The following is a 15,002-nucleotide window of genomic DNA, read 5'->3' as shown; positions in this document are numbered from 1 at the left end:
AAGTGAAGTAATTGCTATGCTCAAAGTTCAAAGGGCAAAGAGTCACATTGGGTAAAATAATTTCAGAGGGAGATGAGAGCTATAAAGAAACGTAACACTACACTTCTACTTTTTTGCTGTTTAGGGACCTTTAGACTATTATTTAATTAAGATATTTTTCTTAAGTATATGTTGATCTATTAATAGCCTGCAACAAGAGTAGTGCCAAAAAGAAAGGAGGGAGAAGGAGAGAAAAAAGAGAAAGGGCCTTCACCCAGAACTGCTGACATAACCCAATCCCAGGAAGGAAATGTGTTGCCAGCAACATTTCTGATGGCTTTATACACTGAGGTCTCATCCACGGTCAAGTGTGGCTAATGTGTCACTCATATGTTCACTGTGTTCAAGTCAGTGACCAAGCAAATCTCAATGAGAGCACTGAGTGTGGCCAGGAACAGCAGGAAACCAAACCATAAACTTCACCCACGACACCAACTCAGAATGATGTAGGAACGGAGAGCACACAGTAACTGCACAGGCACACAACATGAAGAGCACACAGTAACTGCACAGGCACACAACATGAAGAGTACACAATAACTGCGCAGGCACACAACATGAAGAGCACACAGTAACTGCGCAGGCACACAACATGAAGAGCACACAGTAACTGCGCAGGCACACAACATGAAGAGCACACAGTAACTGCGCAGGCACACAACATGAAGAGCACACAGTAACTGCGCAGGCACACAACATGAAGAGCACACAGTAACTGCGCAGGCACACAACATGAAGAGCACACAGTAACTGCACAGGCACACAACATGAAGAGCACACAGTAACTGCGCAGGCACACAACATGAAGAGCACACAGTAACTGCGCAGGCACACAACATGAAGAGCACACAGTAACTACGCAGGCACACAACATGAAGAGTACACAATAACTGTGCAGGCACACAACATGAAGAGTACACAGTAACTGCACAGGCACACAACATGAAGAGTACACAGTAACTGTGCAGGCACACAACATGGAGAGTACACAATAACTGCGCAGGCACACAACATGAAGCGCTAGACGGCCAATGGCCCACATCTCTATGAGCTACAAGAGCAGTCACAAGGCTTAAGACTGAAATTGAAGTAACAGGAAAGCCCTCATTTCCTGACTTTTAAGGCCCAACACATCAGACCCACAGCCCCTGAACTACTACAACTGAAGAAGAAAAGGCCTTTAATTTTTGTTTTGAAAACTTTGCTGCATTTATGCAGTAACAGACACTTAATGCATTTGCTATGACAGTCAATTCTTATCCAGAGCTTGAAACGGATGCTCTTTCTCTTAGAGAAAGACACGGTGACAGATATTTTTTCTGGCCCACTTACCTAGGGGACCTGGTTTCTTTGCTCTCTGCCTTACTATGAACCTGAGACTCAGATCAATTAAAAGAATAAGGGTCCCAGTGGAAAACAAACATGTGAGAAGAATATTATTAGTGACACCAAAAACTTGCACTCTACTGTTTAAGTGTGAAAATGAAACCGACACAAGGAGAAAGGAATGCAAGATCTTCTCTGATGTAGTAAACGTCTAATCCTAAGGGAGAATCAGAATTTCCCTGCTGATTTTCAAGAAAAATTTAAAGACTAGTAGTGGTTTACAAAACTGCTGAAAAAAAATAGCATGAGGTAGAGGGAGCACAAGATAGTCAGAATTAAAATAAGCCTTGATTTTTACAAAGTCTTTGCAAGTCAAATATTTCCTTACTTTTGTGTAATTTCAAGATTGTGTAAGACATAGCAGTAAGAATGCGCTCTCCTTCAAAAATATAGATGTCCCATATCCTAAGGTTCAGCGTAAAGGGAGTCTGTGAAAAAGAACAAAGCAGGTGAGACACTGTCAGTAGGTCCCCTTGCCTTGGGTTTGTACTTTTATAATTGAGGTTTATAAAAAAATACTTACTCGATCAAGGAAACACTGAAAGAACCATTTCATTGTGTAAAAACTTGTGTAGATTTCTTGAGAATCCTAAAAAACAAAGACCTCATAATTTCTGAGTTGTAACAAACAAAATAACAACAGGGGAAGGTTGCTGGAGGGTAAACACAAAATATCTCACTACAAACATTTTCATACTTTCTCTGTTTTTCTATTCGTATTTTTAATCCCCAAATTTAACTTATAAGACTCATCACAAAAATTGTGTCACCATAATAGAATTGTAACACAATTAGTATTATTTTACAGTGAACTGTTTCATTGCACTACTATATTTTATAGTGAAGTATGTGTGTGCTTCACAAGGAATTAGTTTTTATACTCCTTATAATGGTTTTTGTATAAACTTAAAACCTCCAAAATAATTGGGAAATCACACACTTGTAAAAATTTTATTAGTAGTATTTACCAGCTTCATAGAAGGAATCAGAATCTATGAATTAGGTCTGGGGTGGTATATTAATTCTAAATTTTATAAATCTAACGTTCTTCACACAATTGAGGCTTATGAGTACACAGAGCTAAGCGCGAACGGGAACCAGGCTGAGTTTAATCAATCACTGCATCTTCACTCTCTGCCATATCTACCTACCAAGTGCTGCTTCAGTTTGGAAAGAAATTTATTCAGAATTTTTTCATGATGTTCTTGAAATCTCAAAAGTTTAGGGAAACCTTGGACAAAAAAGCCTAGAACACAAACATAAGAACAGCACTTCAGAGACAGGACCAACAACCCCCCCGACTGAAAAACCTAACACATTGCGGTTTTAGCTGCCAAAATAAAAAGAGTAGCCCTAGTGACCAGGGTGTTTCCACCACGGAAATAACTTCATATGGACGTTGGGTAGCAAAACTTTTAGTTAGCATTTGTTTGCTAACTACCATTCACTGTGTAAAACTGGTACAGGAAAACGTATTTCTAAATTAGGAGAAAAACTGGCACTGAAAAGACAACAGAAATGGAGTCCACTCGTCCAGCAGCCTCCAGTTCAGCGCTGGCTCCGTACTCAGCTCTACTGCTGGAGTCATTTGCACCTTACCTCAGTTTTTAAGTTTACACTAACAATTTCACAACCGTGTTTCTAAATTAAAACAAACAAACAAACAAACAACACTTTAAATTCTTTTTATAAGCTATATTTAACATCAGCTAAAACATGCAGGTACTTTTAAGTTATACCAAAACTTATACATAATACTTTGTGGTCCGTGGGATTTCTAGGAAATAACTAATTGTAAGTGGTAAATTGGTACTAATTTGCATATTTAGCTCAGTGAACTTACAACTATTTTTATTAATAAGTTCCTTTTATACAATCCATTTCAAGAACATATGCTCAATGGACTTTATTTCTGCAATTAGTATTTTTGAACCTGGTTTCTAAGCACATCTGGAAAATTTTAATAGACATTTTTTGGTTTTCTAAAAATTCAGGGAAAGGTATGTCACACAGATTCTCCTTGGATATCCATTATTGACAATAGCTTATAAAAATTAAGCTGTCTTTTAGATTTAATGAAACCTATTTTGCTTTAATTTAGTCCCACATATTCATTTGATCTGAGAGGCCACTAATTCCTCCACATAACATGTGATTTAAAAGCCAATGGTTTTCTAAACAAACCAGAGAGTATAACGAAAGGTCCTAATACATTGAATTAGTAAATTTTCTAACAAAAAACCCTTAACAAAATGCACATGCAGTTTTGTAAATCTAGCATGATACTGGTTAATAACACTACACAAAATTCCCTTGTGATTTTAATGGAAGTAAAGCCAAAACAAAACCAGTGCACTTCAAGAACCCAGGGAACACACCTTCCAGACACTGCATTTACAATTTGCTTTCAGTTTTGAAGACGTGTGTTAAGTTTCCAAAGATTCTGACCTCCACTTAATAATAGTTTTTACAGTAAAATGATTTTATTTAAAAATCTTTTTCTCTCTATTGGAGCCACTTTCATGGTCAATTTGATAGAAATGGGAGAAAATTTTCAAGAAAAATCTGATTTTTTGAAAAGTCAATGTACTTCAGTATGAACCGGCTTAACCACGCCACAATTACTAGCATTTCTTCACTGTGCAGTGACATCCTGGGCTCAGTACTTTGGATCTGTCTCCGCCCAGTTCTACTGACACCATACACTTACAAGGGATACACTTTCACATAGAAAAGACAAAGAACAGAGGTGGCTCTAGTCACAAACTGCACAGGTCTCAAATATAAAGTCACCCATAAAAATGGCCTAAACTACATACACTATAAGAACAAATGGTAGGATTGTACAATTAACACTGTTTAAAGATTAGGCTGGTAACAGTGGCTGGTGAAGCCAAGGCAGCAAAGGTTTAATAGAAAACACCATTTAAAAAAAAAATGAAAATATCACCAGCCAATTAACCTAGCACAGAAGCTGGAAACACCCACACTATTCCAGGATGGCTCGGCAGCACCCCCACACCAGAGACCACAAAAGACCCCCGATAGAGATGAGCTCTTTTTGTCAAGATGTCTCCCCCTCCCCCATTTTTCTTTTCAAGACAGGGTTTCTCTGTTTAGCTCCAGCTGTCCTGGACTCACTTTGTAGACCAGGCTGGCCTTGAACTCATGGAGATGTGTCTGCCTCTGCTTTCCTGAGTGCTGGGATTACAGGTGTACGCCACCACACCTGGCTAAGATGTCTTTTAACAACAACTTGATCCAACAGTGTGCCTCACTTCCAGGTCCATTCAAGGCACTCAAGGTGCCCAGCATAAGTTATCAAGCAGACATTTTGTAAAGTGAGGAACACGGGAAGCAAGACAAAAGCACGCGCGTAGACATACCCTTCGAACAGTTAGCTGTCAGATTTCCTATGTAATCTATGGAGGTCCTAACTTTGAAATATTTAAATGTACATTCTCCCTGATAGGCTCCCCACTGTACTAAGCATAAATACTCACCAAGTGAACGTAAGTAGGCCTTTCTTAGAGTAGCCAATGCTGCTTGTTTACCTGGGCTGGGTGTGACATCAGAGTCCTACCACTGAGAGACCTCCTCAGCTATTCAAGCTGTCTTAAATCTGCTAGTACCATATAGATGGCACCAGAAACAAAACAGCACCTAATTCTGCATTATATGAACAAATATCACTTTCACTCCTAAGACAAGCTGCAAAGTGAAAACTCTTTTTGTGTGCATTTTCTTGGCAAATGTAAGGAAAACACCATTACTCAATCTTCCAATTTGAAAACAAACAAATAAACAAACAAAAATGTGTCTTGTGAAATACTAAATAGTCAAGAGCTCGAATCACGTTATTAGCCTTTTCCTTAAAATGGAATGAATTGCATGGCTCAAAGAACTAAAAGTCACACCTGAAATATAAAACTAGTTAAGTTACTACACATTTTTTCTTTAAATACCTAAGTATCTGATTAATCTTCTAAGACAAAGCCATGTATCAAAACATCCAGTGAAAAACACCATTTCATTAAAACAATAAGTGTTTTGGCCAAAAAGGCTACCTTTTATTTTTCTTAATATAGATTTTTCCTAAGTTCTTCCAAACCTAAATTAATTTCTTTTGACTGAGGGCAAACAAGAAAAGAATTTTAAAATGCCAGAAATATATTTTGGAGAAAGACAAAGAAAACTCAATGTAAATAGAAAAGTTTGCTAATTTTTAAAACCCCCCAAGAAATAGTAGTAACTACTGACTGGTTAAGTAAGGGATCGGCATCTGCTGTACCTAGCTCACCAGGCACCTTTGACTTGGCTTTGGCTTGCTTTCCCCTTGCTCATTTACGTTCATATAAGGCTTTCTTACCATGCATGGCATGTTTGGGGCCCGAGAAGAGCTTAACCAGGGCCCAGAAGGCGTCTTCCTCGTTCATGTACATAAGGAGCAGGGCTGTGATCTGGCTCATCCCCTGACAGTAGCCGACTTCCTAAGGAACAGTGAGAGCAGACGGGGACGGTAAGGCTGAACTCCATGAACAGGCACGTGAGAAAGGTTAATCCATGAAATGCCAACTCCAGAGGTACCTGCTGCAATCTCTACAGCATGGGGCGCACACTATACAACAGTAAGGCTGTGTGCAGGAGTCAACAGGTGTGGGGGACCTCAACAAGCTGTGTGTTTGATGCTGTAATACAGTCTGTAGAGAGCAGTAACAACATTCAGTTCTCAGATGCTGGCAAATTCTTCCCAAATTCTCAGTTTCATGCCTTTTCACCTCAATGTTTCTGGAGCTGTAAGGCTTAATTTTAGTCTAGTCTCCATAGAGCTGCCACAGATGATAAACCAGGATGCTAGAACACTACCTACCAGGAGTAACTAGCCACCAGGCCACCAGGCCACCAGGCCACCAGGCCACCAGGCCACCGCTCCCTCCTTCTCTTACCCAGCCATGCCTAGTCTTACATGCTTAAAAAGAAAACCAAAGACCAAAACAATGTAACAAAACAAAACAATCTGTATGCTGGCATCTACATCTAGGTTTTTCTACTTCCAAATCAGCTCTAGGGTTCTGAGGTTGACATGGGAGCTATAAATACACCAGAGCTAACAGTGTGTAGGCCACTGGACATCAAGAGATGAGTCTACCAGCGCCTTGTTAGGTAGAGTGTAAAAAAGAATCGTTAGTTACTTAGACTGCAAGTCAAAGAACTAGGCATGCACGCTCCAACTTACCGTGTTATAGATAGAATATGCAGCAAGAACATGGAATAAGGATTGTTGCCTAGACAAATAGAAATTTACATTAAGCATAATTTACTTAGTTTTCTTGCTCAATTTAGTTAAAACTTTTACAATTACAAACTTAAAAAGCAGGTTGACTAGCTGGCTGCTGGTGGTACATGCCTTTAATCCCAGTACTCGGCGGCAGGTGTGTGTGTGTGTGTGTGTGTGTGTGTGTGTGTGTGTGTGTGTAGGTGGGGGGCTGGGATTGGGGGGTAGGGGCTGCCAGGGGCAGGTGGATCTCTGTGACTCTGAAGCCAGCCTGGTCTACAGAGGGAGTTTCAGGACAGCCAAGGCTACACAGAAAGACCTGTCTCAAAAATCAAAAACCAAAACAACAACAACAAAAATGGGTTGACTAAAAACAAATAAACAATCCAGATAAAATTACTATTGTATTTTTCTTAAAGCATCCTAAGTTCAAATTTTTGAACCCGATTTCTCAACAGTTTAAATTTGAGACTAAATTATCCTATGGGAAGCACCAAGGCATCGCTGAGCTCCTTAGGTTATGGCTTCCTTCCTTCAGCTCCTTACTCTGAAGCCTCTGGTGAAAAGGGAATGTGGATGCCTCTTGAAGACTCTTACAGTAGTAGCTAGGTACAGGAAGGGGCAGCCTCAGGAGACATTTCCCAGGAAGCTGAACAGCCTCGTCAGAAGACGAATGCCATCCGACCAAGGAGAGCAGGAGGGCTGCACGCCTTTTACTCCTAACAACTCACTGCTACAGGTTTTGCCACTTCCATCTTTGCTGACTCAGAGATCCTACTTCTAGTGGAGCTGGTCTGGTGGTGTACATCTGTACTCCCAACACTCAGGAGCCCGGGCAGGATTACAAGTTCTAAGTCATCTTGGGCTACACAGTGAGACCCTATCTAAAAACAAAACAAACAAACAAACCAAAACAGAACAAAAGAAAAAAGAGGAATAAGCCCATTGGGAGACACAGCAAGGATTCCATCAAGCTGGAAGTGAAAGCACCAACCAGCTGCTTTGGGTTCCTTATGTCACCTTTGGGCTCAACAGTGTCTACACTGGTTAGGATGACATGATCCTGAGTACTGTGAGGGAAGTTGATGCTACTACCTAAGGACACAAAGAAATCACATCTGGAAGGAAGTAGAATATTTAGGATATTTCTTAGTATGTACTAAGCACATACAAAGAGTATGCATGTAATGAAAGCTATGGAAAACTAGTTACATATCATTTAAGGAGACTGCTAATGGTCCAGATTTTTCAGGAATGAAGGCCCGAGTCCTGCCACACAGCTGAGGTACTTGCTGAGGGATTGGCAATGAAATAAAATATTTACAAATACCATGGTACATGGCCAGTCATAGGGCTAACTGTAGAAATTACTAGCATTTCTCCCGTACATTGTGGTGTAAATGTCAATTTATTATTATCTTCTTTCCCTTACTATCATACATTGGAAGTATTAACAGGTAACTCTATACTATTTAAGCATAACTATCAACAAAGGGCTTGGAATCCACTGTGGCCACGGACAGTTAATGTGTTCTCAGCTGTAAGCAAAACAGTTGCATCATGCTAGACAGATGGATAAACTGCTTACAGCCTCACACAGAAACAAGAATGCTTTAACAAGATGCGCGTGAGCACCGGGTCGATGAGGACAGGCTGCAATGGCCAGCTATCACCATCAGCAGTGAGGCTACAATTCCTTCTCTATTCAAGCACTGACCTACGTGTTGCCATGAAGTGTTTTACATGTGATTAAATCCACGTCTGTTGGATCTGAGGTGGGGAGATTATCTGAGGCAAGCCAAGCGGACTGAACTGCGTGCTTCTAACCTGCCTTCCTGGTCAAGGAGACCTTAGGATATATCCCCTACAGTTTCTGCTTTGCTGGCTAAACACTGGAAGATACAGAAGCCAGCAAAATGACCTTTGCATCCATCCATCGACACAAGGATGGCAGGCCCACCTGTAGTAAACACAAACGCTCTGCTGTACTCCATACATTAATTTATCATTAATTCATTTTTTCAAGTTCCACTAATTCAGGAGGTCACAGTTAAAAAGAGGTAAACTCATTAATAGTTTTCAAACATATGCAAGCTCTCACTTCTATAAATTGCCTCAAACTGGCAATCCTCCTGCCTCTGCCTCCCTAATGTCCACAAAAGATTTTTCACTTTTAAGACCATAAAATGATTCCTTACCAGTTTTACAGCATTACTATGTCAATGTTTTAAAATGTTAAATTAAACTAGACTCCAGTTTCAGTCAACGTGGTCTCAAATGATCTGCAAAATCTTTAGGATATAAAGGAAGATTACAGCCCAGCCAAGACATTCTAACAGCACAGTGTACCATAAAGACTCTAATAAAGGCCATTTATACATGCTATTCACAGTTAATAATACTCAGCTTTACTTACTTCACACCGTATCTGTCTCTAAACATAATATGGTTCCTAAATGTGCGGTTCACATCAAGGTCTATTTGTCTGATATCAGGTGAACAACCCCGTGCTCTGTGTTTTAGTTTCTGAAGAAAAAAAAAAGAGGGAAAGAAAACATATTTTCATGAAAACTACTTGCTGGAAGGTCTATGATTGATAATAAAATAATCTTCATTTAAAAACTTTCTTAATTTATTTATTGGCAGAGGGCAGGGCTAAGAAAGACCTAGACAATATAAAAAGATTTCAAAGGAAACTTTCTTTTCCTTCTCGCCCCATCTACTCTGCTCAAAGCCCCACCCCATCCATCCCTCCCTCCCTCCCTCCCTCCCCCCCTCCCCCCTTCTCTCTTTCTCTCTCTCTCTCTTCCTTTCTCTTTCATGGTATCAACATTGAGATTTAGGGCAGAGAACTCCCAGGGTTTTGCAGGACTAGGACGGCTAAACCACACACTCTGTGAGGCATCCTTTTTCTCTCTGGCTGAGTGTTTTCTTTCCTTGGAGTTAGTGAGGCTGCATTTGCTTCACTTTCTACATTCTTGTAGGGAACCAAGTCTGAAGGATGCTGCAGACTTCTCGGGATAGCCTAGAAAACATCGACCAATTTCTTTTCTTCTCGTCTTTTGGTTTTGTGAGGGAGGGTCTCACTATGTAGCCTCGGCAGTCCTGGAACTCACTACACAGACAAGGCTGGTCTTGAACTCACAGAGACCTGCCTGCCACTGTCTCCCACAGGCTGCCAGACGTGCTTCTGCTTGGGGGGCTTGTCTGCAGGGCTACTGCCTCTGGTCCTAGGGCTTCCTTCACCATCTGCTGCGGTTTCCTTAGCTTTGCCCTGAGAGTGGGTCCCTGACTCCTGGGTTTGCTGTCTCCCCTTTCTTGATATATGTATGGCCTGGCCGTGGAGGACCACATCCTCCAACAGTTACTGAGAACGGGCATGCGCAAGGTAAAGGTGTGGGAGCCTTGTCTATCTGGCGACTTACTCTTTCAGATGATTGTGGAAGCTGTTTTAGAATTCTAGATTGAAATTACTTTTGCTAAGAGGCACTGGTTTACCGGTTTCTGTTTGTTTGGTTTGTTTTTGGCCTCCTGTGCTGCCACTGGAATTCTTCCTCTTTATGTGAATCTTCTCCTCTCTTCGAGTTGGTGAGAGCACTCTCCACATTTGGAAGTTGCCTGTTTCTTTACTTGATTGGGTCTGTTTTCATCCACAGTCTCAGGCACTTTCAATCTTATAAACTCATTTCTCCTCTCTGCAAAACTGTCCTTAATAATTCCTAATTCTGTCAGTTCCCTCCTCCTCCCTGCCCTGATTCCATTTTCTTTCTGGAGCTTGGTTATTACAGTGTGGGATCCTCTAAGCAATCAGCTCATTTCCTTGATTTTTCTCTATTAGTGTTCATATCTATGCCTTTAAATTTTATTTTCTGAAAAATTTCTTCAATTGTTATTTTCAATTAAGTTTTTCATTTCTATTATATTTTTTTATAGTCTTAAGATCGTTGCTGTTACAGAATGCTCCATTTTATAACTTCCTATACTTGTTTTATGGATGTAATATATTGATTTCATCTCTCTGAAGATATTAACAATAATCTTTTAAGTTTTCTTCTTATTCTATAATCTGTTCCTTACAAGTTTATTATTCTACTTGTTTTTACTTGTCTCCAATTTAAGTCTCTTTCTGCAAATGACTACTAATAATTTGTTATCTGCTTTTACTTGAAAGTAAAACATTAAACAAAATTATGTGCGCCTGGATGGGGCTTCACAACAGTGATGTCACTGTAGAGTGACAGGGGAGCTGTTACTCACACTCACCCAGTCTCCAGTGACTGAGTGTGGCCACTGGAACTCTCGGTCTTTGGGTTTATTTTCTTGTACTGGACACATACCCCTGAGAATCTCTTCCCAGCTCTTCTGGGACCATGGGCATTTGACTGCTAGTATTCTTGGGTAAAAGCAAACTTTTTGAAGCCTGGGGCATTACACTCCCGCACAGCCAGGACAGCTGCTGTTTCTCCTTCTCCCAGTGAGAAAGATCCATAGCCCTGGGTCTGGGACTCTGACTGCTTCTCCTAGGAGAGACCCACAGCACTAGGCCCGGGCAGAGGGGAGACATGGGGCTCTGACTACTTCTCCCACAGACTCTCAACCACTTCAGTGTTTAGCTTCATCTTTACTTTCAGGGGTCCCTGCAAGTGACAGTTACAAACTTTTGTAGACACTTGAGATACACATGCTGTGGGTTCTCCAGTTTCCTGCTGCCAGCACAGGACTCGGGTCCCTCAGATGTACTGTGCTTACTACATGCCTGTCTGCACTCTACGATGCAAATTCTGACACATGTTATTTCTTCCATTTTCTTATTCCTTATAGGTTCATCTTTTTAAAACCTCTTCTGACAGTCTGGTGGCATTCTCCTTTCAGGGCAAAGGAAGCTAAATTGTGACTGTTTTCATTGCCCAAGTTTAACCTAGAAGATGACTAAACTTTACAACTCGTCCTTACCTAGGTTTAAGTATAAATAACCATCTAGACACACAGTCATATGGTCTCATTCATCAGATACTAGTGATAAATATTTTCACGAAAATCAACTCCAATAAATACATATAAAACATTAACTTTAACCCCTAAGTTGAGAAGGAAAAAAGGGGAATAAAGGTCATGTGGATATGTCTAGAATATACATGGAGCTGCCACATATGCATATACATGTTAAGTGGTATTAGTGTGTTTTCAAGTGAGACCTTCTGCAGCTTTTTTAAGGAAAACAAAAATGGGTTGGAGAGAATGGTCCAGTGGAATAACAGTTCTTTAATACATATAAGAGAATATTATATATTAGAGTAATATATATATATATATATATATATATATATACATACACACACACACACACACACACACACACACGAGAAAAAATATAAGGCCCCAAGTTTTAACCTCAGCACTACAAAATACTCCAATGAAAACATGAATAGCCACAGTATGTTTGGGAGTTCTAAAGATGGATAAATAGGAATCTGTATATATTTGGTTTTATTGTTAAGGAAACGGTCCAGTTCAGAGTCCTCTCTTATTCTAAAGGCCTCCTGGTAAAAAGTGAGATGCCAAACAAAGTAAGAAAATTGTTTAAGACATGACAAAAAATGTCTTAAGATATAATCTAGCCAGAGAAAAAGAAGACCCAAACATATCTATAATACTGGCTTTCTCAAAGACATGAAAACCATACAAGAAGCAAAGCCTAGGTAAGCAGGTGAAAATTTATAGGGCAGAAATATTATTCATGTCTTCAATGTTTACAAGCTAATGTCCAAGATGCAGTGAAACAAATGCAGCCCTCCCCTGCCCGTGCCCCCTACACACACAAGGAAAGGAAGTGAGCACACCCATGTCACCAGAGACTGTGGTCTATAGTCACAGTGGTTCATTAATGAATGTTTTCACTAAAGAAAGAGACCTAATGAGTCTATGAGCCAAGGAAGTGATAGAGCCGAAGGCAGTGAGGTCAAATACCAGCAGTGTCTCTGTGGGTTCCTCCCAGAACCCTCAGCCAGGCTCATGCCATGGAGATTTTCTAACTATGGTGGATAGACCTTCTGCCATTTTAAGACATGCTGCTAAATACAGCACAGACAGATACGAACGTGATATAATTAAACGGAGAGGGGAAACCCTGGCACAGAGCCAGAGCTGACTAGATTTTAAATCCTGTTTCTTCTGTGCTTACCCTGGGTGAGCACTAACTCAGGCTCCTCATCTGTAACATGGAAAGGATAGTTGTACGGAAGGGAAGACGGAAAGCAGTAGTAAAAGCTGCCTGTGCATAACAGCAGGAATGAAGTAAGGTAATTCCTGTAGAGCACTCTGACAGCGTCCATAACATACTCAAGCAGGGTCAACTCTCCTCAAGGTGAAAGAGGAAGATGTTTTTAAAGTACAGTAATACGATGCTTCAGATTAAAACCAACCAGATCCCAGGTGGAGAGGGGGTCAGGAAGGGCTCCAAAGAGCCTTGAAAGGGCTGCCCTTTTCTCCCTCCCCCCTTCTGGTCCACCAAGACTCCGTGAACAATGGAAGCTATTTCCTTTTGTTATTTTTCTTTTCAAGTCAGTCAAGATTTCTGTTTTGCTGTCTATATGTCAGGCACTACCCAGAATGCAAAGCCCTCCATTCAGTCTCATCTCCTCACAGAGAGCAACAGTTCTGGACATTGAACTCTGTGGTGCCTAACACCAAACAGAGCTCTGCTCCAGAAACGGAAACACATGTCCTCAGGCGACCCTAAAGGGCTGTATGCACATAGCATACAGACTCCGTGTGACAACACACTGGTAGATTAAAGGAGGAAGAACCAGTTCATAGAGGTCTGCAGACAGAAGCATAAGGCACTCTTGTAGAGGGCCAGGAAAAGAAGACGTGATTAAATGATGGCATGAGGGGAATTAAATAGTAACTGTAATGTCTGAAGGTATTGAGCTGAATAAGAAGCCTGGGAGCTGTACCGCTCATTTGTGTTTTGTTGTTACTGGGTTTATTAAACCACTATTTTACATTAACTGGTCACAGGATAGCTTTATATAGGGAAAAAACTCACAAAATATAATGTATTATTAGGTTGGAAGAGTATCCCCAAAGCTTATGTCTACCCAAAACCCGTGCATGTGGCCTTATTTGGAAACAGACTTTGAAGACACCATTAAATTCAGGAAAGACCACAGTACATTCCAATAAAACTTAAGTCCAATGGCGGGCATCCTTCTCAGGTAAGAGACACACAGACACGTGTGACACCTGACTAAAGAGGCAGAGAAGAAGCCACAGACCTACAAGCCAAGAAACACATTCTGGGCATCCACCAGAAGCTGGCAGAAGGCCGAGAAGGAGCCTGCCTTCCCTGCAGCCCTGACAAGCAGCCCCATCCTGTAGCAACACTAACTTCTGAACTCTACCTCTAGAACTGTGACAGCATAGACTGCTGTGGGTTTTAGTCACCCCGTTTACACCTCTTGGCTCTAGCAGCCCTGGAAATTAAGATAGTTAACAGATAAAAGTACTTTGTACTCTTGCTATTTTCTATGTTAATTCATTAAACAGATCCTGAGCACCTACTGTGTGCCAGGCACACTGGAGTTAAGCTGTGTGTGTGTGCTCGCTCAGGTGTACTTGGTGTACAAGGGCTCTAAAACTTTGGTACCAATAACAAATATCTCATTTGTAGTCTAAACTAATTTCAAACTCTAATACTCGGAAACACAAACTCACTGCCTGTGTGAAAACCTGTATTCTCATAAAATTAGTAACTTTTAAACTTCTGGTTAGTGTCTTTCATTTGGCAAGCTTTCATCTGAGTTCATACATGGAAAAGAAAAATATCTGAAGACACTAAAGTGCTTCTACAACTGGCTGGGCTTAAACTGATTTTTCTTTCCCCCCATATGTTCTGTTTTAATTCATTCTACTTAAATACATTTTCTAAGGAACATACTTTAAGACCTATGGATCTAAGAATTTATAATGTAAAGTTCTTATTCTTTTTGAAAGTTAACATAAACTGAGGCTGAGGCAGAGTATGGCTGAAATGATAAGGAGGTATATTTAATAATTATGCAATTTAAAGAAAGCATTCATCATTCAGCCAGAGGTTTAACCTATTAATTCATAAATAATAAGATGGAGAGACCAAGCAGTCTTGGGAACAGCCTTTTCTTTACTCAGCCCCACTGAGCGACCATCTGTAGGCGGTGCTAGGAAACAGAGAAGGAAGTTCTGCTTTTACATGCCGCATAAACTCTAACATGATCCAAGTCTCCTTACTATTAGAACAATCGAGTGTAAGTCAGTCTTCCTT

General features: G+C 40.6%; 1 protein-coding gene across 2 annotated transcripts in view; it reads right to left on the bottom strand.

Moving 5' to 3' along the window:
- Usp6nl (USP6 N-terminal like) overlaps nt 1–15,002 on the bottom strand; it is a 126,103-nt gene that overhangs the window by 14,557 nt on the left and 96,544 nt on the right. For both annotated transcript variants that reach the window (XM_051151356.1, XM_051151357.1), the window contains 6 exons: nt 9,117–9,226; nt 6,662–6,710; nt 5,795–5,915; nt 2,577–2,671; nt 1,949–2,014; nt 1,754–1,853 (listed from right to left, as the gene is read on the bottom strand). In XM_051151356.1, the coding sequence (XP_051007313.1) occupies nt 1,754–1,853; nt 1,949–2,014; nt 2,577–2,671; nt 5,795–5,915; nt 6,662–6,710; nt 9,117–9,226 (541 nt within the window). The remainder of the gene's footprint in view (nt 1–1,753; nt 1,854–1,948; nt 2,015–2,576; nt 2,672–5,794; nt 5,916–6,661; nt 6,711–9,116; nt 9,227–15,002) is intronic.

Source organism: Acomys russatus, chromosome 9, assembly GCF_903995435.1.
Source record: "Acomys russatus chromosome 9, mAcoRus1.1, whole genome shotgun sequence".
Lineage (NCBI taxonomy): Eukaryota > Metazoa > Chordata > Mammalia > Rodentia > Muridae > Acomys > Acomys russatus.
This window is presented reverse-complemented; position numbering and strand designations above follow the sequence as displayed.